This window comes from Amblyomma maculatum, chromosome 6 (genome assembly GCF_055883805.1).
Source record: "Amblyomma maculatum isolate TAMU_Amacu chromosome 6, ASM5588380v1, whole genome shotgun sequence".
In the NCBI taxonomy this organism is placed as follows: Eukaryota; Metazoa; Arthropoda; class Arachnida; order Ixodida; family Ixodidae; genus Amblyomma; species Amblyomma maculatum.
The window spans coordinates 41,069,666-41,097,653 of NC_139349.1; the positions used below are offsets into that span (position 1 = coordinate 41,069,666).

Below are 27,988 nucleotides of genomic sequence, written 5' to 3' on the forward strand. Positions count from 1 at the left end.
AACACCTCCGAGCTGTAGTCTTGCACTAAAGCTTTCAGCATAGCCACTGTAATACCGTCACACCCAGGAGCTACAGGTTTCAGAGTAGCCGCTATACAATGCAATTCCGGTGGCTCCACTGCAACGAAATCAGCACGTGGTGTAGGTCGAAGTAAGGGAGCCACCGTTTGCGCTTGAAAGCGAATAGCAAGACCGTTCGCAATTTGTTCAAGTTTCGCTTTTGCTTCATTGGGTGATAACACCTCTGACTCGGTTACATGTGGTGGAGAAGAACTTTGGTTGCGTTCCATGAACCTATACAATGCCTTCCGATTAATTGGGTTAGAGAGATAAATATTCATATTAGCATTATACTCATCCTTTGCTATACGAATAGTTTTTTTAAATGAAGCCGCATAAAATTTATAATTTATCCAATTTTGGGGACACTGGTTATGGTTATATTTGTTGTGTGAAACAGCGTTCTCTTTTATTTGCCACAACCCTTAACACTTCCGCAATCATCATCATCATCATCATCATCATCATCATCATCATCATCATCATCATCATCATCATCATCATCATCATCATCATCATCATAAGCCTGACTATACCCACTGCAGGGCGAAGGCCTCTCCCATATTTCTCCACTTAACCCGGTTCTGTGCTAGCTGCATCCACTTGACCCCTGCGAACTTCTCAACCTCATCCGCCCACCTAACTTTCTGCCGCCCCCTGCTACGCTTTCCTTCCCTTGGAATCCCGTTTGTTACCCTAAGCGACCATCGGTTATCCTCTCTTCGCACTACATGTCCTGCCCATGCCCATTTCTTCTTAATTTCCACTAGAATGTCGGTAACTTGAGTTATTTCTCTGACCCACTCTGCACGCTTCCTATCTCTTAATGTTACCCCTACCATTTTTCGTTCCATAGCCCTCTCTGGGTTGTCCTTAACTTAAGTAGAACTCTCTTGGTTAGCCTCCATGTTTCAGCCCCCATCACTGCCGTCAATTCGACTACGTACTCTTACTTGTAATCAGCACTCTGGCGGCCACCCTGTACTCGCGAACTTCCTAATCTCATTTGCTCAGCGGACTTCCTGTGTCCGCTGCTTCGCTCAACTTTTCCCACAAGCTAGCGCCAGAGCAGCGCACGAAAAGTGAAATATTCACAGTCAGAAAGGCTTCGCGGTCTTTATCGAGGACTGATGGGGCGTCCTCCTCCGCTGCGCATGCGGGCCGCGAGGAAGGACGCAGTACGAAGGCTCCGACAGGTGCACAACCACAGGCGCGCGCGGCTGCGGCTGCGGCCGAGGCCGTGGGGCCCAGAATAGGATCGACGACGCGTGGCTAGACCTCTGGAGGCTACGGATGCGTCGAGGTCGCCGGCAACGGTATCAAATCGGGGCCCAATCGGCAGAGATGGGACCCGGCCAGAAGGATGTCGTCAAGAGGCACAAGAAATGAAAAAGAAGAGTGGGGGAAACGGTCCCAATATGTTGGTAGCGCCAAAACTCAGTGCGACCCATTTTCTGGATTTGTAAACAGAGACGCACCCGGAAATATTTCTGCGACCGCAGTTGCTCGCTCCGGGACTGAGTGCGCGTGCATCATAAATCCGATTCGATCCTATCTTTATCCTTTGCTGCGCTGATTGGCAGCAAGGGAGTGGCGTCACCTCAGCTAGAGAGGTAGAAAGAAATCCAAAAAAGAAATATATTGGAAATGAGCGTCAGATTACCCTGACTATGATATTTTGAGTGCCTTAACGCTTGATTCTTCTTTAGTCCTTCTACAGTTTGAAGTTGTCACGTGTGACGCTCAGACAATCGACCAAGGCTACCGGTATCGAAAGTAAGGGTGGCCAATATGACGAGAGGTAAAATAATGAACAACACAAGAGTCGCATCAAAATATTTTCCGGACTAAGCATCTGCCAAAACTATGTCGAGTGTGTAAAATGTCTGCATTAGAGCCAAGCTCGATTTTGCCTCCATTATAAGGGATCCGCACAATAAGAAGAAAAGCTGTTCGGTATATTTTTAGCAAATATAAAAGGGACGATTCTCCTTACATATTGATGAGGCAGCATAACATAGAATAATTGGAATCTCGTCGAAAAATTAGCCGGTTCGCTTTTTTGCGTAACTGCTTCTCAGGTACGCTGAGGCTAAACATTCCAGACTGCGTTCAGCCACTTTGCCCCAGGAAAACTAAACACACACACCCTTACTCCTTGGCTCCAATTTTTGCACGAACAAGTATCTTTAAACATCCTTTTTTTCCCCCCAGAACTACCACTGAATTGAATTCCTTGCCTTCGCACACTTTCGCAGCCACAGACTTTATTAAGGAATTGGAGCGTCAATTCTTGTGTTGTTAACTGCACTTCGCTCGTTATGAATTTTTTGCATGAAATTTGTTTTTGTGGAGTCATATGCTTGTTATATGTCTAGACTCTTCTATGTTACAGTATGAGTCGAAATCATTCTATCCTTTAACACACACGCGTGACAACATCGGTACAGGGAGCTTCCTTCTTTCATTCGCGCTTGACCGTTGTTCTTCTCCACTGCAGCGAACGGAACTGCCCTTTCCCTTCTTGCATGCGCCTCGTTTATCTGAACTTAGAAAAGGAATGCGCTCTTTTTCTTTTGTAGAATCCGGAAGGCACTCACGAAACTCACAGTAAACGTCCGTCGCGGGGTAACAATATCTAATCCGGGAAGTGTTATTAATCGCTCAGAGCCTAACGTGCTCTACCTTGCGACACACAACGCCCTAAAGCAACTCCGCAAGCTGCTCATAAAAAAAAAAAAAAAAAAGGAGCACCAGGAGAAGGAGACTACGCTAGTCGTAAACAAGACAAAGAATGATGGGGTAATGCGATACGCCCAGCCTCGAGCATGCGCATTCGCGCTCTAGCGCTCACTGTAGGCTGGGCTTTACGGCTTGTGTTTTTATAGGGGAAGAACGAAGAAAGAAAAGGCATCTTTCGCTCGTTTTCTAAGACCAGGGTAGAAGAATAGCCTAGAAAGGGGAAGGGGGGGGGGGGGGGGGGGAGGAACGGGCGGAAACAAAAAGTGTAAGGAGCATGATGTGCTCGACGGCACGTACACTACACCTCGTTCGCATCCGTCGCGATGGCAGGCTCCTCCCAAGATTTAAGAATTCCCGGAAAAGAGACGACGCTTGCATCGTAGGGTATATGCGGGCATGGTCCGTCGTTGCGAACTCTCCTAAGTTGGCGAAGGGGCGTAGGAAGTTCGCGCATGGCAATGCGCGCGTGCCTAAGGGGCTTGAACGGGGAGCGTTCTCCCCTCCCCCAACTTGCGCCCCATGGGTTGCAGTAGAGTTTTCGGGGACTAGGCGTTGGGTGAACATGTGACATTGAAGAACAGCGTACATCGTATGTCAAAGATGCCATGACGCTGTGTTCGAAGCTCCCAACGTTCGAGTAGTTGTCGAGTTTGAAGGCCCTTCCCTCTGAGCCACTTGCATTCCGACAAGGCATGAATAACGATGACTCCGTGCTCCATGAATGTACGGGGATACTCTACGCTTGGTTGCGAGGATAGGAGATGAACTATTTGTTGCTGCTCGGTCCCAAGTGAGAGACTGGCTAAAATGAGCTAAAGAAAGCGGGAAGGGAGGGAGAGGTGCAGCCGCATCTGAGCTTATAGCTGAGACAAGCTTATCTCAAACGAACAGGATTCTGAAAGTCAGCTTCCCTGCAGAGGGAATGCTGCTCCTCCGGGCAGTTTTAACGCAATAACGTAAATGCTCTTCAGAAAATTCGGCATCGGAGTTGTGAGCGAAAAACAGCGGGCATGCCACCGGCAGGTGGTAGTTGGCAGGTGACAACGCCATGCACCGACTGGTTGTTTGGTCGCTGGCAGGTGCTGACAACTGCATGCAAGTGAGTGTGTATGGGATAAGAGAGACACAAATTAACTCATTAAGCGAGTGGCAAAGTACATCTACGTGAGGGACGATCCGCTCGGGGAGACGACAAATGAGAGCCATTAACATCACTTCATACCCTCGAAGGCGGATCATAAGAGTGTCCAAAATTTTTGTTTTGCTGTGCTTTGCAGCCCTGCACACGTTCAAAGATCAGGTCAGGAATTGGGCGCAGCGCCGCACACATTTCTTCTGCAAGCATTATGCAATGCATGCAACTGACGAGGAGCACCTTGGAAGAACTGCTCTCTATCATTTGTTGCGACTGATTCAAGCAGCACGTATACGTGTATGTACTGTACCTTATAAAGGCGTCACTTGGCAGAACGGCGCTTAATCTCTCTCTCGCGATAGCGGCACCTACAGACGTCAGCGTGAAATAAGTGCTACATATTATTCTGCCTATCAATCTCAAGATCTGTGCCTATTTATTTCCGATCAAGGCATATATGGCAATTCGTCCACTGAACGATACAATGTGGCAATGACAATAAGTGTCCTACTTCCACGAGCACTTGCACTCGAGAGTTCCAGTCATCTAGCACCTTGCAGCACTGATGTAAAAGTGCACAGAAGTTCGAACCAACCCGTTATAAATGGCGGAAACCAGTCGCGGGCGCCTTAATCTAAGTTTGGTGTCTGCCTCTAGACTTGTTACTGTTTCTTTACTCATGCGTGTTTCTTTGGACACCATTATAGCTACCCTGAAGGTGAGACGTAATGAGCACTCAGAATACAGTTCCATAAGCCCGTGAAAGAAACTGAAGAAGTCAGCAAAATTTTTACGGGGCTCTCAAAAATGTGACTTGTAAAAACAAAAATAAACGCCGTTGTATCTGCATGAAGTCTCGGTGCAGCAGGCTCGTGAACACGCTCGTGTCTGTGTTGAAAAAACAGATGTTTCGCGCCGGACCCTTCACGGTACAGTTGGCATTTTACTGTCGCCTAGGTCGAAAGTATTAATCTATGAAGTGTCATATGCGACAAAGCCGTCATTTCCGGGTGAGCCCTTAGAGCAGCAGGCGTGGCGGAGTGGGTGAGGAGGATGGCGACAAGGGCTTCGCACCAGACGCAACGAATGAGTGGAAAGCTGGTCACAACTGTCACAGCCAATGGAACCTTTTGCCAGATGCTGGCAATGGTATTGTGCTGGCGCCGCGCCATCTGGAGCCGGTCAAGAAGGAGAGGGTGTGTGTCGCCGGAGCTGCAGCTGCTAAGCATTGTGCAGCGACCGGTAAATCATTGAGAGGCTAGGTGTTCGACTCCGAAGCTAAATGTCGTGCCCGGCGACCTGAGCAACTCAATAAACATTCTGGATTTACGTTCGGCAAAGCGAAACACGGAAAAAAGTAGCTAACACATCTAAGCCACATTTAGCATACTCATGTAAATCAGGAGCCTTTCTGTCTCTCTTATTTTTGACGACGCCGTAAATTTGTGGCCTTCACGGGTGGCGTCTTAGACAAGCACGCGTAAAGCTTGCTCGAAGCGCAGTAGCTAATTTATTATTATTTTTTTTTACTTGAAGTGCGCGGTATAGAATTGGCAGACAGGGAGCCAACCTATGTTTAAGCGCTGCCAGTAGAAACAAGGCTGCACAGTTGCGTATACACTTGCGCTGAAGACCAAAAGATGTGTTGGACGTTTTAGGCAAATTATATTCAATTGCAGTACCGACTGTTATTCAGAAAGGAGTCGTTTTCTGCTATATCCAGTTTGACGCCCACAGAGTTGCAGCACGTCAACCACGAAGTCAGTCAGCTCCTCTTCCTTGATGATAGCGGTGGTATGGGGAAGTGTGAAGCCATCGCCACAGTGTGGAAACCTTGGTGGACCGCAAGAAATGTGCGATATGTGTAGAAAACTAGTGGAAACAGGTTTGGTCTATATGATTTGACGTTTCAAAGCAATTCGGGTTCAGACGGAAGTGGTAACGAAGAGCTACGAAAATTTCGACCACCTGGAGCCTTTCAAGGCGCACCGATATCGCACAGTGCACAGGCATTGAAGGAATGTGAGTATAGACGACGAATAAATATAACACGCAGTACTCTACACGTCGAGACACCGTTCACTACGCGCCTATCTCTCTCACCCGGTAATGGGAAAGTGAGCTGCCAGAAGACTCGTCTCTTCTTACTTTTCATTTGATCCATTGCGTCTCGAGAGGGCAAAGCGACCAGGTTAGAGGTTTTTGGACGGCATAGTAGCCGACACTTAGTTTGCACAACTTCAGGAAAGACTCTTACTCCGACTGCACAGCCAGAACAATGTTCACCTGTGGCAATGCGGCAGGTGTGACACAAATATCAAGACAGAAGAGGAGCGGCAATGGCTGTCCGAAAAGACCCAAAGGAAAAAGAAAAATGCAAGAACGGTAGCAGCCATCTTGTCACAGACCATGAAATCCCTACTCGTGTGAGGTCTTCTGCTAGGACATCTAATACGTTCTTTCTTTTTGTTTTTTGTTTCATCTTGTTCCTATACGGCAACAAAAGACACGGCGTGCCCCGACGACCTCAAGACAAAGAAGCGGGTGTTGTCGTCACGCAGGTGGCCTTTCAGTGAGGGCCTGCTGAGACATTTTTGGCCGCCAGGGAGGGAGTTTATCGAGGCAGCTGAAAGGCGGATGGTGAAGAGGGAGAAGAGAAAGAAGACTCGCTGTCATCCATGCTGACACTGACAGAGACGAAGGAGAGAAAGACTCGCGCCGCAACAACAGCCGTCCAATCCCTGCCAGCGTCGGACGCCCTTTGCTCCTTGACGATCGGCTAAGTATTGGGTTGCTAGTCCCGGTTTTGTCTTTCTCCTGTGCTTCTTTTGTTCTCTGTTGACTAACGCACGCGGTGACATTGTCAATTTAAGGTAATGTCGACGCAGTCCCCCGGCCAAGGGCGCTCCCCTTGGTCGGCTTCCCTCCTGACCGATGATCTGCCCTTGGAAGCTTTTCAGAGCTCCGGTGTCCGTAACATCCCTGTGGCACTCGTACCTAAGGATGGGGGCACCATTAAAATGAACAACCCAGGAGCTGTTCGAGCTGCCCTGCAGGAAATCACTTCCTTCTACGAAGGAATAGCCGAGGTGCGCCAATTTGGTCGCGGCGGGATTCTTTGCCGTTCGCAAGAACTATCATGCATAAAGGACCTGCTAAAATGCTCCTCTTTCGCCTCTCATCAGGTAAGCAGTTTTATCCCTTCACACCTGGCTTGCACAAGAGGTTTAGTCCGAGGTGTAGATTCCTCATTAAGTCCACAAGAAACCCTTGACCTTCTTTCCGCGGCAGGCGTTGTTGCGGTCTATCGCTGTAGCCGGGAGCTAAATAATGTTCGTGTGCCGACAGAATCGGTTATTGCTACATTTGCAGGCACAGTCTGTCCATCGGAGATTAAAGCGTGGCCTTTAATATTCAGAGTTGATCACCTACCATCAAAGCCTCTGCAGTGCAACAACTGTTGGCGTTATGGCCATACTGCAGGCGGTTGCAAATCCACTTTGCGGTGTTGCAAATGCGGTGAAGCACATAAAACACACTTATGCTCAGATCAAATTCTCAAATGTTGTCTTTGCGGCGAACTTCACTCAGCAAATTCTTTGGAATGTCCCTCTAGAGCGCATGAAATGAAAATTCTGCAGATTATTGACCGTAAACGTTGCTCGAGGCGTGAGGCAATTCAGGAAATTAAAGACAGAGCTCATGGGTATGCAGGTGTGTCGGCCCGTTCAGGAGCTCCATTAGATTCCACGATGTCTAAAACCATAATAACTGCTATGGAAGCAACCATGACCAAAATGGTGGATAGGATTGTGACAATAGTCACAGAATGCATATCCAATGTTCTAGCAGCTAATAATACTCAGACTGTGCAACCTGCTATGGTTTCTTCTACGGCACCTGGACATTCACTATCAGTGCAGCACTCATTAGCTGCAATGTCTTGTTCGCAAAATGAGTCTCTTTCCGCATTACCTATGCTTAATTCCAACAAGTCGGACGAGGCTCACGATGCAGATATGGATGAGACAGATACGCGAATTCTAAAACGCAGTGGATCCCCATTGTCAAACCCGTCATCACCTCGCCCACAAGCAAAATCAAAAAAGCAACAGCTAGGATCTAAACCAAAGGAAAACATTTTGGGGCAGGCTGTTGCTGCTGCCCGGATTACATAAACATAGGAAAGTTAAAAGTTCTTCAGTGGAATTGTAGATCTCTTCTTTCAGCTACTACAGATTTAGTTTATCTTTCTTTAAAACATAATCCAGAAATAATTGTTTTACAAGAAACTTGGCTTACAACTGAAAAACATTTTCACTTACAAAATTATCTATCATTTCGACAAGATCGCCAGTCAAGAGGTGGTGGGTTACTAATTCTAGTTTCTTCAAAATTTTGTCATAGGGCTAAGATTTCCTTTCAATATTCTAGTTTAGATTCAGAATTATTGGCTCTAGATTTTGAAATTCCAGGGTTCAGTCCGTTTACATTAGCGAATATTTATTTCCCTCATGGTGTTCACGACACCAGATCTCTAGACCACCTACTAGTTAATTGTCAAAATTCGGTTATTTTGGCTGGAGATTTTAATTCGCACCATGTATCGTGGGGTTACAAGACGGATCCCTGCGGCAAGCGTCTGTGGGATTGGCTTTCAGACAATAACCTTCACTGCATGAATTCTGGCTTACCAACTTTTGTACGTGCTCACAGTCAATCTGTGATAGATTTAACTTTTTCAAACACTAGTGTTTCTATACTAAATTGGTCGACAATTGATGGTGGCACCTCTAGCGACCATATACCTATTGTTTTTGAGGTTAACTGCCGCTTAACTCTGCCGACATCTCAGTTGAGATCATACGTAAATTATAACCAGTTTCACTCATTTTTGATTTCGTCTCTTGAGTCTGTGGTTGAGTCTACGGAAGAGTTAAAATCGCAAACATTATGCCAGGCTATTGCATCCTGTCGTAAGAAGTGTGAATTTTTAGTACGTACATCTAAAGGCAATGCATCACCAAAATGGTGGAATGCAGATTGTTCGCGCGATTATAGAAGAAGAAAGGCTGCATGGAAGAAGCTCCTTCACAACCAGTGCCCCAAAAATTGGCATGATTATAAATTTTTTGCAGCTGCATTTAAACGCACAGTCGCACAAGCGAAAGATAATTATGATAATGAGTATTTCAATTACCTTTCACAATCTAATAACAGACGTGCACTTTTCAGGTTTTTAAAATCGCGGAAAAAGATTCCTGTCTCAGAAAATTTACCCTCATGTGTTTCGACTCCTCAAGAAGCTCTTAGAACAGTAGAAAACATCGCTAAAGGTTTAGAAAAGCGTTTTTTGTCAACACTTCCCAAATACCCTACGTTAGTAGGCCCAGTATATACGGTTAAGGATGTTCCTAAAATTACTTTTTCTCAGCTTTCTTCGATTATAATGACGTTGCCAACTGCTGCGCCTGGCCCTGACGGAGTAACGTCAAAAATGTTAAAAATCCTCTTTGAAGTGTCTCCAAATTCCTTGTTAGAATTAGTTAGTAAATTATTCAATTATTCATTCTTGGATACCTGGTGACTGGAAACTAGCCAAAGTGATTCCTTTACGGAAACACAATGGCGGTGGCTATACTTTGGAAAATATCAGACCAATATCTTTAACATCAAACTTGGTAAAATTAATTGAAAGGGTCGTACTCAAACGTGTTACCGAGTTTGTCGAACAAAAACATATTCTTAGTCCCTGTCAAATCGGATTTCGAGCAAAATTTTCAATATGGAATGCACATATCGACCTTGAGAGTCGAATTCTTCTTGCGCGGCGCAAAAAAATGCATGCTGCATTGGTGACTCTAGATATAGAGAAGGCTTATGATAGTGTAGAGCCCCGAATTTTATTGCACAGATTAGAATCGCTATGCTTTCCACAATACTTAATTGATTGGATATCTACATTCCTACAAAACAGACAATTTTACTGTTCATTGAATGGAGTTCATTCTAGCAAATATCAACAAACCAGAGGTGTCCCTCAAGGGGCAGTTCTCTCGCCCGTGCTCTTTAACATTTTAATGAGTTCAATTCCCACTCATCAGGAGATCCGCACGTATGTCTATGCGGATGACATCGCATTCTTTACGGCTGCACCTGACATTCAATCCCTCAACAGGCGCCTGCAATCGTACCTAAGCTTCCTTCAAAATTGGTTAGATGACTTAAAATTTAAATTAAATGTTAAAAAGTGCGCGTTCCTTGTTTTCCAAATTCAGGATCCGGTAACTCTTGCTCTAACACTTAAGCAGGAAATGATTCCTCAAGTTAAGTCTTTGAAATATCTAGGGGTGATTTACGATGACCATCTGGCATGGAGGGATCACATTGAACATGTTGCAGCGAAGGGGGCACGTGCTGTGGGTATGTTGCGCAGGTTAAGCAGTCCAAGGTCTGGGATGCGGCGAGACGCACTATTAATGATTTATGTTATGTATGTCCGCCCAATTATAGAATTTGGATCTGTGTTATTTTCTGGTTCACCTGCTTACAAAATTCGTCCGCTTGTTCTTTTAGAGCGGGAAGCGCTTAGATTATGCCTTGGGCTCCCCAAATTCGTGGCTAATAATGTACTATACCTTGAAGCCCGAATACCACCGTTAATAACTAGAGTACAATTCTTGACTGTCCAGACGTATCTGAAAATATATGAATCACAATTCCACCGCTCCATATCAATTTTTTGTTGCGAGCCAGACTCCTTTTTTGGAGTCGTATGGCCTCGGTTTCATACCCCGCAGGTAATTCTAGTGCAAAATCTGTTACAACCTTTGCACGTAGTCCTTTCTAACATCTTTCCAACAAAAGTAAGTGCATCGTCGGTTCAAATTATCTTTGATGACATTTTCCCAAATAATGCGAAACACTTAGCACCTCACATTTTAAATGGATTATTAGAAGATCATTTACAAAGTCTTCCAGTTAGCATAACAATAGCAACGGATGCTTCTCAATTTAATGAAAAAGCCGGCGTTGGAATATACTGTCCGCTTTTAGACTGGGCTTTTTCAGTCCGTCTTCCGGATTTTACTCCAATTTTCCAGGCGGAGTTGCTGGCGGTGGTGCTTGCTCTGCGCAAACTAGACACAACATACTCAACAGTGGCTGTAATTACAGACTCTTATTCTTTGTGCTTGTCGCTTTCTTCGAATATGGATTCCCAAATTTTAAACACCTTTCTTTCATTGCTCCCCTCACATTTGAGGCTCATACATATAGTGTGGGTACCAGGACACAGCAATGTGACAGCCAATGAGATTGCAGACAGACTAGCCAAAGATTCTCTGAACGGCCCTGTATTGCCCATCCTCCCGGCAACAGCGTACATAACAGCAGCAAGATTTCGGCGGCGTGCCTTATTAAGCACGCAGTCTGGATCTATTTTATCCTCGGATGACTACCTGCACCTCAAGTATTCGTGGAATAGGAAATCATGTCAATCAAGGCAGACTGAGGTCTCTCTAACAAGGCTACGCTGTCGTATTCCGCCCCTAAATTTCTATATGCACAGGTCTGGTTTGGCGCTTTCTCCTGTCTGCGCATTCTGCGGGGAACCGGAAACAATAGACCATTTCTTGATATTTTGCCGCCGTTTTACCATGATGAGAAAACGGTACTTAGAGAAGCCGTTACAACAGCTGGGTCTTAATTTGAGCAGCCAAATTTTATTATCGTTCGGTGCCACCATGCTTGGGTACAGCCACAGGTATGTTTTCAACGCCATTCAAAACTTCTTAATAGAAACAAAACGTCTACCTGACTAATATGCTTTGAAGTTTTATTCTGTACATATAAATCTTACTATTCTCTTACTGCGTGCGTTAGTATTTACTATTATATATTTTGGTTTATCATATCTACATTTCCTTTTCTATTCCCTAGCATTTATTATTATTTTTTTTTTTCCGATGTAGTTATACATCTCAAAATCTAATATCTCTGCACCCCAATTCTTGGCCGATCCCCCTATGTGGGTATGTGCCATCACATTAGAGGAGAACAACAACAACAACAACAACGACAGGGACGGCTGTCAGCAAAACGGACAGACAATACCCCCCCCCCCCCCCCTCTTTTCGCAGATTTTCGCAGATTAAAAAAAAAAAAAAAGCAGAGTCGTGCCGCAGGGTGACAGGCGTCGAGCGTGGGGCACGAAAATTAAGTTTGTAGACAAGCAGCTGGCCGAAATCCTCAGGTAGCATAAATTTGATAATAAGGATCCTTGTTTTAATCGAAATTTAGCCATTTTGATCCGGACAGAGACGTCGAATATTCGAGAAATTATTCGTGAGCAGGTAACAAAGAAGATCGAACGTGTGAAAAACCTGTAATTTGCGTTAAACGGAAACGGGAATTTTTCCATGCAATTTTATCGGGGTCGTTCTTTCATTAACACCTGGAATTTGCTTCTTGCCGAAGCAATCCTTCACATAGTTTGGTTTGCGCAGCTAATGTTCGCATGAAAGAACAAATTAGGAAGGTGCATACGGGAACTCGACCATCTTCAAACAATATCTCCTGTTTGTGTTCACGCTTCTTTTCAGTTGCTTAACAGCAATAGAGAAAACGCTTTAAACACTACCCGCATGCCATTCAGCCTTCATGTTATTTTGAGGACGTCAATAGATTACGTCAAAAGTGGCTGTTCGGAGATGGGCAATTAGCTCGAAGCTGACTATAAGGAATCTATCCTTGAATATGCCTATGTTGTGCGGAATTTCAATTTTACGAAAGAGCGTATGTAGCTCGTGCCACCGAGAAGCCTCTGCCGCCATAGACTGCGGTCTGGAAAAGTATGTGGATGCTTAAGCTAAACCTTTAAGTGTAATATAGGACAGTTTTAAGGGCTCCTATTTGCAGACTCTCTACGCGGGTTCTCGTTGGCGAGCATGCATTTTTCTTTAGAATAGGGTAAACACTTAATTGGTGATATCGTGTCTACAAGGCGAGATTAAGCGTCCTGCTAGTGTTTTGAAAAGGCGTTAGCTGTTTGCACAGAGGAGCACTTATAAGAGTAATACTTTCACAGCAATTAAACTTTTAAATTGGGCATCTATTCGTATAACTTGCCTGCTTTTTCATTTCGCTGTTAACCTAGTGAAGAAAGGTATTTAAGTTTCTATAAGTTTTTTGTGCCCTTTGCTGGAAAAGTTTCAAAATGAGATCTTCAACGTTAACAAACACTGAGAATGTCGCGTCTTCACTCTCAGCAGCGGCAAATTCTGAGATGTCTGTCAGCTCTAACAGTAATGATCTCTAACTAATAATTTATTGCTTTTCTCAGAGTTTTCAGTGCTTACGCTCAGATTAATCAAACACACAACTGAACTCAACAGCATTAAGGGCAGATGCCAGTTGGTTTACCAGATGGTACGAGCTGATTAACGTCTGAAAGCCAGACAAAACCGGATGATTGCACTCGATCCTAACCTGACTTCAAGCTGGTAGGATCCTGGAACCAGCTAATGCCAGTTGAGTACGAACTAGGACCAGTTATAATGAACAGAAGCTAGTTAGAACCAGCTAAAACAATTTTGATTTTTTTCAAGATTTTTCGCGAGTACAACGTTTAGTACTTTGACTGACCAAATATGAAACTGGCTTTGGGATTAAACGAACGATGCGACGAACAGCGTTCGAAGCATTGGAGATTGCAGTGCATAAGCTCTAATTTTAAATATGGGAAATCAGGAAGATGATGACTTGACTATTTGTACGACCCAACCTCGAAATCGCCCATTCTTTTCCGGCTCCCCGGGCGGGGGGGGGGGGGGGGGGGGGGGGGGCTCGGAGCGTAGGGCCCGGTTCATTTGAACCCTTTGAGCCCTAAATAATCCTGCGTGCCCTGTTCAGTGGGTGCGCTTTACTCGTTATGTTCATATATTGCCGTGGTTTTTAGGTACACCTGGCGCGTCTGGTGATTCGGAAGACCATGAAGCGTGCCGAAGCCATAGGATCAAATAAATGCGATGACACGCGAGACAAATGACTAGAAAACGATGCCAGCACCGGAAGATGTACAAGACAACGCGCGGGCGGATTCTGCGCTGGAATTACAATAAATGAATTCTCCCATATACTGACGGCAGTCACCAACTCTTGGCTTACGTCTTTTGGGTGCCAAGGCAGGCGGTACAGCATCCGTTCTCAGAATGCGAATGCAGAACGTATATTCGAGCGGGGTCAAAGGAGAAGGATAAAACTGAGCAAGAAAAAGGAGACGCATAGGCATACCTTAGAACGATCGCACACCGACAGATTAAACTTGAATAGCTTTGGTTTTCCTCTCTATACTTCTATTTTTCCTCTCTATACTCTGGAGGTCCCGGGCAAATTCTCCCGTCCTCCCGTGACGGGAGCTATCCTTGTTCTAACATTACTGGCTCTCAAAAGAGAAGCTACGAAAGTAAGAACCTCGGTGTCGCATTGCAATCCGAGCAGAGACACTGAGCGGAAGCGATGGAGCGAAACGGAAGACTTGGATCCTGAACCGAAAAGATCAAAGCTCCAACGTTCGGGTCACGTAGTTTCCGTCATATAGAAGGGGATAAGGGGGACCGAGAAGGGAAAGAGCGACCAGTATTGTTCACCAAACAAAGGCAAGTGCATATTATTTTTGCAGTTGCCCAGCGAGTCTAATATGTTGTGGGAGTTTTAGGAATTTTCATACTATTAGAGATGGTGCCGAAAATTACTGACCAGTTACTTCCCTGCACACAAATCTATGTACGAATGATATATATGACTACCTAGTAGGGCCCGTGCCTTCCAGAGACGATGTAGAACAACCGTAGCAGGTACAGCTGAATGAGATAGGCCACCATAGAAGAGCTCACGATAAGCAAAGCTAGAATACATCTGTTTCTCATTTTCCGAGATAAACTATAGTTAGAAATATTTGAAAGGCTTAGAAGAAACTATTTAACGCAGCTTATTGAGGCTTTGCACTTATAGACAGTATATTTTTTAAACGTTTGGTTTGGTTTATGGGGCTTAACGCCCGAAAACGACTTGGGTAGTTTAAAATCGCCAATATGTCAATAATCATGTTATATTTTGGTACTGAAAATACTATCGGAAGGAAGCGTTCAGGCAGCGGTAAGTGAGAGCTCTGAACGGTTGACGTTGCTGCTTTGCTACAAGTTCTAGAAAGATATTATCTACAGAGAAAAGGGGGCCGTGCAGCTCAATCAAAATAATCCCTCCTTTTCTACATTATTCGATCGTTGCGTCCGTCACACTTATTCATCGATGATACATAAAGCAGGTGCCCCTCGGCCTTAATCGGAAAGCGGGCTAATAAAAGGCAGAACTTCGAACGACACTAAAACGGAAATGACGTGTGCGTACCCAAAGGAAGAGTAATTTCAATCGATCTCTGACTGTGGAAAAAGCAGTTTCTGATACCTTTAGGCCAGGTTTAGACCAGTGCCACCTATGTTTGGATGTCACTATTTTGGCTAACTGTGGCTGCAAGCCTGAGGAGTTCTGAACCATAAATGGACCTCAAGTGTTCTTCGGACTGATTCTTTCGATTAATAGTCTCCTTCATCCTTGAAGTACAAGAAATCGGTTATGATTAGAGGTGCAATATGCCATGGCAACACTAATAAAAACACTGCTAGGCTTACATAGCCAAGTATTAATTGGAAATAATCCTCCATGAGAGCCCCGACCCGATGCGCGCGTGAGAGCCTCATTGTAGTGGCGGGTAAGAGGCCTGGCACCAAGGTGCAGGTTGTGTTCCGACTACGCGAGCCGGATATGAACCATAGACCGGAGTTTAAAGAGACCTGCTTTAGACAGCAATAACAACATGTGATTTGCCACACTGCTGCATTACTTTGCCATCTCTAGTCATTTTCGCCGTGTACAGAAGTATGCACCAATTATTCCGGCGTTCCAAGTTATACACTTCGACTTCGCTATGGTTTCCAGCTGAACCATCAGTATTCGCCCACTCACATATACTCATCACAGTATTACTTGAAATCTCGTTGGAAAAGGATCGGTTGCTCTTGAAGTTGAACTTGAATAAGAATGAGCTGTCGACGAAAATGGCATACTGCCGAGAGGGGCTGGCTTACTGTATCACAGGAAAAGAGTTTTACGTTGTCACAGTTGAACAATCAAATCAGTTAACAGGGTAAACGCTGGACGTACTATCTTATCGGTAACTACAACGCTCGCTTCATCGAATACTTTTTTCTCTACGGGAGTTTTGTCGCTGGTATCTGTGTTTTAAAACGTTCAAAAGCAAAACCTGCTATCATTGTTGCTTCTCCTGTTGAAATAGAAATTGAAAGGAAACCTGGGCCGGCTTGCACGATAAAGTTGGAGCTAAGTCAAGACTTAAACGGTCCAGACTTAAACAAGCCGCACGCTTCGGTTCGGCTCGTGTTCACCAGAGCGGCTTCCCTGAACGCCTTCAGCAACCACTTGGGCCATTTTAACCTCGTAGCACAATCTTAAGCCGCAAAAAGCAATGGCACGGATTTTACACAGTGCAAGATTGACCGAATGTTTACATCTTACCGCCAGGACAGGGCCAGCGCATCCCGGTATTTTCCTAATTTCTCGACTTAGTTACCGGGCGTCCTTGTGTCTTAACTAAGACGGCCTAGAGTCGTAATTGCACAAGCGACTTATTCAAGTCAGGACGGAAGCCCAGTCTTGACTTCAGTCTTAAGCAGCCATGCTAGCGGCCTAATCCTTTAGACTCCAGTTAAGTCTGGACTTAGCTAAGACAGTCTTAAGATCGTTTCGTGCAAGCGGGCCCTGGTATGAGTACCCGCGCTCGATCCCGACTGCTAGTGGCTACATTTCTATGCAGGCGAAACGAAGTGTCGCCCGTGTGCTTTACGATGTCAGTGCATGTTAAAGATCCCCAGGTGGTCGAAATTACTCCGAAGTCTTCTAATACGCTCCCCCCCCCCCCTTTCTCTCTTTCCGCTTTCACTCCCACCTTCCTCCTTTCCTTTACGGCGCGGTTCAGGTGTCCACAGAAACAATAGTGACAGATACTACGCCATTCGTTTCCTGCGAACCAATAATAATAATAATAATAATAATAATAATAATAATAATAATAATAATAATAATAATAATAATAATAATAATAATAATAATAATAATAATAATAATAATAATAATAATAATAATAATAATAATAATATTATTATTATTATTATTATTAAATCTGGTATGGGTGAACATAAAGTTGATTCCACTAGCCACTGACGCCGTGACTTTAAAAATAAACACTACCACCTGAACTGAAAATAGTTATGGCGAACCGACTAGGGCTTTTCGTGCGGGGGATGTTCTGCTCGGCAGCAGTTGGCTCGGCGCACACCGCTTTGTCTCACGCAAGGTAAACAAAGGCCTGAAAGCAAACTTGGATTTCAGTAAAAACGCACACAAGCAAATAAATGCAAATAACAAATGCAGCCTATAGACGTGCTGCCGAAACGTGTAAAGGAGATTACCGGCTGGAGTGTATACTCTAAGTGAATTACAACAGCTTGAGGCTTACAGTGTTTGTCTTTAGATGATTTGTGTTGACGCTGTTCTCAACTCTACTGCATTGTGTTTGCTGCACAACATAGAGAACGGGAAGTAAGTTTGAGGGATAGGCGTATACCGTGGTGTAGGATTACGAACGTCGAAAATACGGAGTAGAAATGATACCAACAAGTGGCAGCAACACCGCTTCTTTGAGTTTGCGTCTGGCTTGTCCGTAAATATTTATTGCTGCAATCGAAACAAAGAAAAGAAAAGAACGGCGGCAGACCCTTTTGTTGCAGGGATGAAGTTTAAAAAAAAGAGGAAACTGTTAGGACGCCAAAGAAGAAAAATTAAGTAAGGAACAAGTAAGCTAACTTGAGAAATGAAGGCAGCCAGCAAAAAGAAAAAAAGAAAAAAACAAAAAAAAAAAAAGAAACGTTTTCCATTCATTCATGGCCCCCTTTTGTTCCGTTTACGACTGACGCCTACGACGAGGCAAACAAAAACGTTTTATTTAAACTTTCCATACAGTTCTTCGAGACAAAGTTACGGCAGTAGAATATCACCGCCTTTACATATCGGGGTCACAGATGAGTGTTCATCAGATACATAAATCCTGTAATATCATTTATGTTCTACCTTCGCAACATGTTTGGGAAGCTGTGAACCCCCCCCCCCCCCTCCCCATCCCCCCCTTTTCCTTCCTTTTTTGTTCTCTTCGTGTGCCCAGCAGGAGTGATGTAAAGGTTCATTGAACCATCGCACTGTTCTTGGTAAATGTCGTGTCTTTTTTCTTTTTTAATTTATACCAGACAGGTGTTCAATGCAAAACACCACAATGCTTGTGTAAGGGCGGAACAGCGGTAGTGCGAACATCCTTTACTTTTTTTCCAGTACATTGAAGGGCGTTTTTTTCTTTTTTTTTTTTGCTTTTCCTTACTTTTGCTTTTCTCTTTGCATGCCGCCGTGAAGGCCGACCCTTTTACTCTGGTGCGCCTCCGGCACTTAGGCGAGTCACTGCGGGGAACAAAGGCACCACTTCCGGTGACACGGGAAACGGGCGGTGACAGCGGCTTGAACGGTGCCGGAAGTTGTGCCGGGCTCGTAATAATGGCTGCCTCACAAAGATGAGCACAAAAGCCAGAAAGTCTCGCTGTTCAAGATAAAAGCTTGGTTCATGTCACCTGGCGAGGCCTTTGTTTTTTTCTTTGTGTGTGTGTGTATGTGTGTAGACCCAGCAGACCCTGTTTCCTTAGACATGAACATAAATTTCCCTACCCAAAGACGCTATGCATAGTCATGGGCTGTCCCATAATCAAAGGAAAAAGCAGGACGAAAGCGTCGCAAAGAGCAGGAGACAAACGGAGGGGAAACACTTCATTTTTGCAAGAATAATAAAGCTGCAGCTGGATGACGAGCACCTTGCGGATTTTAATTATACCTGCCCCGAATTGGGCACCTGACTATGGCCTGAAATCTGCGAACGCTTAATTCAAGGCCGTGCATAGTGATCCCATTTTTTTTTTATGCGTGCATGTATACGCCTCGAATTTTATGCAACGTTATCTAGCAATTGAAATAAATTGGGGACGCTCGTCACTCTTACAATCGTTCGTGTAACACTCTGCAGCGAAATAGTGGGAGTGTGAAATCTTTACGCCGTGTCCTATTGTCTAATTAATAAATCACAAAATTATCTGGCAACCCTTCGGAGATGTACATGCTCACTTCCCGCAGCCATAAAAGGTGTTTACAAGCAGCCGGTACAACTGTATGAGCCTGTACCTATTTTTTTTTTCTCTGATCGCAACCACTGAATCTATGCTCTGCTCTTGTTCTTCAAAAATGTTGAAACTCATCCTCCTTCCCCTGAAAGTTGTCTCTCTCCCTCTGTCTCCCTTTTAACAGCGACATATGTCCTTTCGGGGAAAATCAGGACAACTCCAGCCAATTATTATCCTCTGCGAAATATATTCTCTTGGACTTTCTGGCTATATGACGTTTGTGAGGAAGTCGCTTTCGAAAATCTCCTGTCACGTCAATTCGTGATGCCCTTACCAAATAATGAGTTGGCACAGTTTGCAGTGAATGACGGCGTGATATAATAGTTGAGGCCCGCGCCCAACAATTGCGGTCAGCGTGCCCCTTTTGTTGTGAAATCAGCCATTGCTGACAGGGCCTGTATTTCGTTATTTTTTTTTTTTAAATATATTCTAGCCTATGAACGTTCTGTTTTCGAACAAGATGGCCTCTTTGGAATCACAACGCGCTACCCTGTCTAAACAGCTATACTTCCATGCGCCCTTAGGGCTCATTTACGGCCTTTTGTCTCTTTTTTGCGTTGTCGTTGGCATCGTAACATATGCCCCCTGACTAGCAGATAGAAGTGACGTCACTCAGAACCTATGCAAACGCGTCACTCTGATTGGCCTGAATGTCAGTCACTGATCACTCCGAATGCAATAATGTGATGTGTCACGTCATTGTGTTTAAATGGATGGACCAATCAGTGACTCTTATAGAGAGATAAGAAACTAGTATGCTTAACTGTGTGTGTTTAGTACCCGGAGTTACTAACACTCCAACTAGTACGGACATTTTGAACGACGCCAGCTGTCGCCGAAATTCACATTGGTGCGTGATAAACATGGTGCCATTCTCAAAATATGCTCAGCGGCACCCCCAAGCGGGCAGATGCGCGCAGAACCGCACCGGAAGCGTAAGTGAGAATGAAGGAGAGGAACTGAACTTCCGAAGAAAGAAAACACCTGTTAACAGTGGCGCATGGACTGAACTCCTGACTCGCACCACCGAGGTGAAGTTCGATGGGAAAGAGAGAAAAACTCGCGGGCATGCGGAAGCATGCTGAGCTGGCCAGGACCGTCAATGATGTGCCTGTGAGACCGGGAAAGCATGAGCGTCGTTATTTCGGAAATATACTGCACATTGCTTACGAAACGGCGAAAAGTATCGTATTCATTACAGCGGCATTACAGATTGTACGAGCCAGTTGAAACCAAGCCCAGCGAACAAGACATTACTCCACGAGAGAAACAAAGGTCGACAAGGGAGCGGCATTTCAAGCAACTGATACAAACCGACGTCTACGACGACGATTGGCTCGAACATGAAGACTTGATGAAAGACGTACCACGAGCCAGGAACAATAATAGAGTCGAACTATGAGCTAGTTGGTCACACATCTCTTGGAAGAAGGCAGCAGAGCAGGTAACAACAACAGAAAGCACAAGAGGCACACACACGCACAAAAGGACAATGGCTATGTTTGACAACTATATTAACTGGAAACCGCACATCTTCCGTCACTTCACGTCTGCAGCCAACTTCTTTCTTGTCTTTAACATCCTGCCGGTTTGCGTAAAAATTCTACTTCCTTCTTCAACGAAACCACTGATGGCATGCTGACACATTGGTCTCCCAAGTCACAGATTGCATATGCTTCATAAATCTCTCTTGCTAACTTGTTCTTCATCCTTTTCATAACCGTAACACTGTGAAGGTCAGCCGGACATTTTTGGTCTCTACAACCAACGCAGTCTTTGCAATGCACAGCGAGATTTGTGCCAGACTTGTCCGATGTTGCCATAGCGTGCTCTCCAATCCTGTCATTGAGACATCTCCCTGTCTATCCAATATATTTTTTTCCACAACGCAAGGGAATCTCATAAACAGCCATCTGAATACACTTAAAGTACCTAGTCCGGTGCGAAGTTTTGCACCCAGAGTTGAAGTCTTGGTTAACCTGCACACAAATCCCTTTAGCTCTGTTTGGTGCCGTTGGAATAATCCGGATGCCATGCTTTTGACCAATCTTCGTTAGATTATGGGTGAAGCCATGCATATATGGTACCACTGACCACTTGTTTCCTTGAGTAAGGTTTTCTTTTCGAATACTCCGCTTGATCGGCAGGACAATGCTTTCTATTATGCTACACAGCAAATGCTCAGGATACCCTGCCTCCAGAAGCCTCTCAGACTCGCTTAGAAAACATTTTTTAACATGGTGGGGGCACGATTTGTTGAGAATTCTTACCAGAACACTTATGTTGGACTTACCAGCCAAGAGCGAACAAGCCGTTTCTTCCGTATATGTCCCAATATTCAAAGACAGTAAAAAGAGGTGTTGCGAAGGCTGCATTGACGTCAGATCTCAAAAAATTATGCCACCACCTTGTGAACAGTCACGGTAGACACGACGTGGAAAGCAACCCGCAAGTCGCATTCGCAAGTGTGAACATCGGTTGCTCTCTGGTCGCATGCGACTACCGGTCGCGCGTCCTTCGCGAGTCGCAAGTGTGAATAGACCTTTAGGGTTGGCAGGCGAACACCATCGCGACCGAGTAGTCTCGACGGTTGGTTTTCAGCATAGTATAATGAAGTAAACTCCAAGCTTTGAGATTAATGCTGTATCTATAACAATGCAAATGAAATGTTCAGTGTCACACTTTAAAGGAGCTAGTGACACAGTATGCGTGCTAAAAAACATACAGTGTAGCCGAGAAATGCGTCTTTCTAAACCGCTAATGGTGGTCAGACGTGTTTAAAGGCTTGCTTGCAATCTCTTTGAAATGCCTCATCTCGGAATCTGCTCAGCCTAAGTACATTTTATGTCGCCGACTTCAGTTGGTGAGGATGGTTGCAAGTCTTCCGAAGCGTGATGTTAGGGTAAAGCTGTACGTTCACGTACAGCATGCACAAAGTTTATCAAACAAATTTTGGAGGTCAAGGTTACGGCGCGACAGTTTATATGGCTACCGTCTGCTTCTCCCGTTGTCGGTTCTCTTTCGAGTATATCCACTTGGAGATTCGCTTTATCACTAATCTTTTATATCACACACTTGCTCACTATATCATACAGTCGTAAGATACCACATTATGTGAAACGCCACCCGCCACACGTATAAAGCACCTCTTCAACCAAGCTGTGTAAGAAGGTGCCTCCACGTATTAAGGGTTGCATTCCTGACCGGGACACAATGACCCCGACCAATCCCTTGCTCTGACATTTCACCTGCCAACCAGTTGTCGAAGGCATGCTCCTGATTTTAACTCACAACGCCGACCCCGGATTTTATTCAGTGCAGGGCGGCACCCTAGCTTGACGCTCTAGCACTAAAACTCGTCTCTCAGTAAGTGTAGTGCGCCTCTTTAGTATCCCTATAAGCTGCGGTGGAGTGAGAAGCAGAGTTTCTCTCTTTCCTTGAACATGCTTGTATATCCGCACTAAGTTACACTGCATGACCCGTGATGAAAACCGGTGCGGCGTGTATTTTTGGCACATAGTATATAAAAACACATGTTTGGCTATACAACCGCACCACGGAGAGGTATTGCTTAGCGAGAATTAACATTCTTGTTGTTGCATGAATTTGCCGGAAGGTTACCGCAGGAAGACACGGACAGACACACACTGAAGAGAGGACACGGGATTGCTAATCATGCGTTTTTACAACAAGCGATGATAGCATTCATGCCAAAGGTGGCCCCATGGAGGAAGGAAAGAACTTCGGAGAGGCCCTGACGTCATTTTTTTGAAGCCGGCGCGGCCGCGCCGCGACCGGACGCTGCAACGTCTCTCCTCCTCCTTTACCCTCCGCATTCTCTTTATCCGCGACGCTCACGTACCTAGGGCCCTTAGGAACGCTGTTGCTAGTGGCCCGAGTTTTCATAGCAACAGCGTCGCCGTTGCTAATGGCCCGACCTGGCTAACCCTAAATATTGACGTCACCTCCGCCACACTTTTTCCACTGCATTGGGAATGGCAAGGGCCTCTCCTATGTTGTGTCCTTCCTCCATGGGTGGCCCCGTAGGGAGGAGAAGAAGAGCTCACCAGTGAGACTGAGGTCAAAGGACGGTGTGTCGACGCTGGCCAAGTCCTGCAGCGTCCTCCAAGTGAGTGTGACAAGCTTGTTCTGCGACAGGTCCACCGTCATCAGATTCGGGGCTCCCAGGAACATGTTGGCGGGCAGCACGCGGAGGCGGTTGTATGAGAGATACAGGATAGCGAGCTTCGGTAGGCCATCAAACGCCTGCGGGTCGACTTCCACGATGGCGTTGTACTTGAGGTCCAGTTCTGCCAGCATGGGCGCTCCGCTGAAAACGCGGGCGCCGAGTCTGCGCAGCTTGTTGCGGAACAGGTCCAGACGGGTGAGCTGGTCGAGTCCTTTGAAAGTTCCCTCGGTAAGGTTCTCTATGGCGTTGTCGCTAAGGTCCAGCTCAAGAAGATTGCTCAGGTGACTGAAGGCCATGTCTTCTATCCAAGTTACCTGGTTCTTCTCCAAGTAGAGATGCGTAAGAGATGGCAGTTCAGTGAGCACTCCTGCTGCCAACGATGTGAGGTTGTTGTCGGCCAGTTCGATCTTGCGGAGGAGCGGTAGCTGAGATATGGCCTCTTTATCTAAACCGATGATTTCGTTGGAATCGAGCGAGAGCACGGCCAGCTTGCTGAGGTTATGGAATGCGCGCTTCTCCAGTGTGCCCAGATTCACTTGATAAAACTTGAGCCTTTCGAGATTTGGCATGTGGCTAAGTGTGACCGTGGGCACGAAGTCCATCTTATGCGTGCCCGATGCGTAAGTGGTGAAGCTCAGTGATTGAATGGACGCCTTGCCTTCGAATATCTTTAAAAAGGCGTCGTTAGCCGTGAATGACGTCGTGACGAAACACTGCACGTTCGTGGGTTCCTCGCCGTCGCCTTCGTCGACGTTGCAGCGGCAGTACATGGGTTGGTAAGTGGAGTCGCACAGTTTCGGCGATTCATGTCCAGACACTGATCCGTAGAAGACGGTGATGATTGAAAACACCACTGCGATTGCCCATCTGCGAGAAGAAGAAAGATGTAAAAGTATGGCTCATATTTTTTGTCATTACTTATGAATAAATGAGTGGCGCCATACCGGGAACACAAACAGTAAACGGTAGCACGAAAACAGTAAACAAACAAACAAAAAAAGCCCGCGCTTGGGGAGCTTCCCCCTTTTTTTTCCCCTTGCACCTGCCATAGTTAATTTCCATTTTATTTCCCCTTTCATATATATTCTCAAAACTTCCAGATATCAGCTATGCATGCATAGTCTATTATGAGCTACTCATAAAATGTGCACCTTTAAGTTGCAATAATTTTGACAAAAAGATCTGGCAATTTACTGACGCTAAGAGAGAGAGAAGCCCTTTAATGAAAAACAGATAATTAACCGATCTTTAAAAATCGCTCTAGTGCTACTCTGCGTAGAAAGCGGAATTTTGGACAAAAAGACGGAATAAAGCTGTGCGGAAAAAAGCAATAAAGAAGATGATAAAATATAGTGCAGCCATAAATGCGTGCTAAGTTGCATCGGTGAGTAAAGTTACAACATGAAGTGGTGAAGTTCATAGTGCGACCGATGGGCTGACATGAACATTTCGTGTGGAGTGTACAGTGGCTGATAAAATAATCTACACCTATTTTCTGGGCATTTAGAATTTTGGGGTCATAGACATCACAGGAGAAATCGGTTACATAATATTTAAATAAGGTATAGTGCTGCAATTTAGCGTGCAGGGATGATTTAAGCAGTGAGGTAATATAAATGTTGCCAGTGGTAAACGTTTCTGTTGTACCGACACTGTTCAGTTCACTTTTCGCTCAGTTTATAATCTATGGTGACGAAACAACATCTTGCACATTGTAAAGAAGAAAAACTGCAGTTTACCTGTTTTAATTTAGTGTAAAGTATACAAAGATTGATTCCGGTTTCAATTAACCAAAAGCTACCGCAAGGAGTGCGCAGTGCTACTGACTAACCAGCTAATATTATAAGGCTGTAACTGGAGTGTCGAAAGGCTGATTTTTCTTAGTGTTAACACATAGCGTACTTCCACGTTGCGGGAATTTTTATGCCAAAACATTAGCCAGTTAAAGAAGTTCAATAAAAAAAAAAAAGAGAGAAAAAAAAACTCTCGGGTTCTAGGCTTCTATGGTTGATCGGCGGCAATTTAACGACGGAAGAGTTGTATGTTTCTCGCTCCGCTAAATATTTTGGCGCGTTGATACACCATCGATTTTTCGTTTCATTTTTGATCTTTCATTCGCACTTTTACGAACAAAATATCCACAGCTTGAATGGCCTTCAAACCCCAATAAGCAGTGAAAACGTATTTTGTAGCCCACATTTAATTCACCACGACAGTATAAACAGCGTCGCAGGCTCGTAATTAACAGGAGACGATCGAATTTCACCTCGGTCAATGGAACAAACACGCGGGCGCAGATGAATAATGGGACGATCTCTTCAGCGGAAGAGATCTATTCCCTCTACCCAGGCAACACAAAGCGACACAGTGTGGGCAGGCTACGGTGACCTTGTTTCCAAAGCAGCGCCACTTATCGACGTATCGATTCGCCGAGCCTCAGAAGGGCCTCAAGGACCATCGTGGCGCCTCCTGTTCGCGTTCCGTCTTTGTCCGTTATGCAGCACAGTTGTCAAAGGCCGCGCTCGAGAAGAGTTCGCGGCCCCTGGCGCCCCACGCCTGTGGTGGAGGCAGCTCACAGTCAGGACTCGGCGCACGCATTCACGTAACTGCGGTTTAGGACGGGGAGGAGTACACATATAAAGAACAGGTAATAGTTGACTCTCAGCAGAATATTAGAGGTGTTTAATGCGTGGCGCATCTACCGCTGGCCTTTGTGCACACGCGTTGTGCGCGCTTTAAAACGAAGGAAAAAAAGGCTTAGCTTGGTTAAGCCTGGTCAGATGCGAAGCATATTGATTGCTAAACTCGGCTTTCCATGGTTACACTTGGCTAAACTTTTCTTTCCTTAGTTACACGTGCTTTTACACGGTTTAAACTTGGAATGCACAATGTTTTCCCATCGCATAAAACTAGGTAATAGCATGATTCGTTCATCTCTAATCTAACTGTGTTACCGACACGCACAACGAACATGCCGTCCCCCAGGCCAACGATACTCGATTGCCACTACGCGAATATGTACGCAAAGCAAAAGCTCTTAGAACACCGACGTGCTAAAGGAATCAACGATTTTGATTTCTTTGGCAACAACACGGTCGTATGGGAAAGCCTCCCCGTAAACTACCCGTGTCCAGCCGACTTGACGTGCACCAACGTTCGTTACTGGACCCCCGTCTCTCCTCTGTCGTGACGTCAGCGTATCACGTGGTGTGACGTCACCATACCACGTGGTCCGCACGGCGTGCAACCACAGCCGACGGCGCGAGCTGGACCCCCGTCTCTCCTCTGTCGTGACGTCAGCGTATCACGTAGTGTGACGTAGCATTCCACATTCTTTGCACGGCGTGTAACCGTCACGAAGGGCTGTGGTTTACCTCTAGCAATATGCTTCGCATTAAAAAAAAGAGGTAAGCTTCAATGGAATGCGGTAACACAGAGAGCCGCTGCTGTGTAAATGGTACGAGATGCGGCACGCTGACAAGAACAAGATGTGAAAGACACAGAGAATCAGGAACGGAGTATGATAGATGATATATGGCTTTTAGAATTCTATGAAAGTGGTTGTGGGCGAGAAAGAGAGGAGTAGACAGAGAAAGAAAGAGGCCAGACGAAAAGTTAAGCGCAGTTTGGGTAGGAAGAGACAGAAGTGAAGTGAGAAGTAGGAAAGGCGGAGTAAGTGAGAAATAATTTACGAGGGAACCAAGCATTTGATCTCAAAGAAAGTGACACCATGTGAAGCGTGCAGGCGTTGCTAATCAGCCGTGTGACATTCTACACATGCTATCAACGGCTAAATTGCAGCGAGCTGAGTCGCCTGAATATCCTTCTGTAATCGGCGGTAAAGACAGCTCTCGGACAGCCCTTGCACACCTTGGCTCATCGACTGCTCCAGCTGAGATTTCACAACGTGGCGAAGAGCTGGCAGAAGCCCAAAGGAGAGGCCAGCTCACGCACCTTTGAAACATGACAATAAGTCGTACTGTTCTGCGCCGACTAGGCTACCCGGAATCGACCACTCCGTTGCAGCAGGGGTACAATGCCATCCTCCCCAGATTTTCAGATATGATCTGAGTCGTGCCAGTCTCGAAAAACATGTACACCAGCTTCACGACTGCTTTAGGACAGCTAGAGTCAAGACACTTCAATACACCGCTGACCAAAATGTCCCATACTAATCATGGGGGAAACTTAGGCCCCGCCTTCGATGGTATGACATGACGGCTTAGGCGGCCACGCAAAATACAAAGCCCGCTTTAATCAAGCCGCATTAACGTGCCCACTTGACCTAGGGGTAACATGTCCGGCTCAGAATGGAAGGATCCTGTTGGGGTGGTTCAGTATCACCTTCCCACATGAAATGATGGAATGACCCCTATGCCAGGTATAGTTATTCTGAAATCTTGTACTGGGGTAATGTCCGCGTAAATATGGTTAAAATTCATTTATTGAAGAACTGAAGGGCCTATAGGTTTAGCACATAGACGTCCAAAAAATTTCACTTCAAATACGAAT

The 27,988-nt window shown here is 45.4% G+C and overlaps 1 protein-coding gene across 1 annotated transcript in view; it reads right to left on the bottom strand.

Annotated features, from left to right (window-relative positions):
• LOC146185604 (uncharacterized) overlaps positions 1-27,988 on the bottom strand; it is a 65,118-nt gene that overhangs the window by 21,014 nt on the left and 16,116 nt on the right. The window contains exon 2 of the mRNA XM_084606520.1: positions 23,355-24,343. Within this exon, the coding sequence (XP_084462646.1) occupies positions 23,355-24,343 (989 nt within the window). The remainder of the gene's footprint in view (positions 1-23,354; positions 24,344-27,988) is intronic.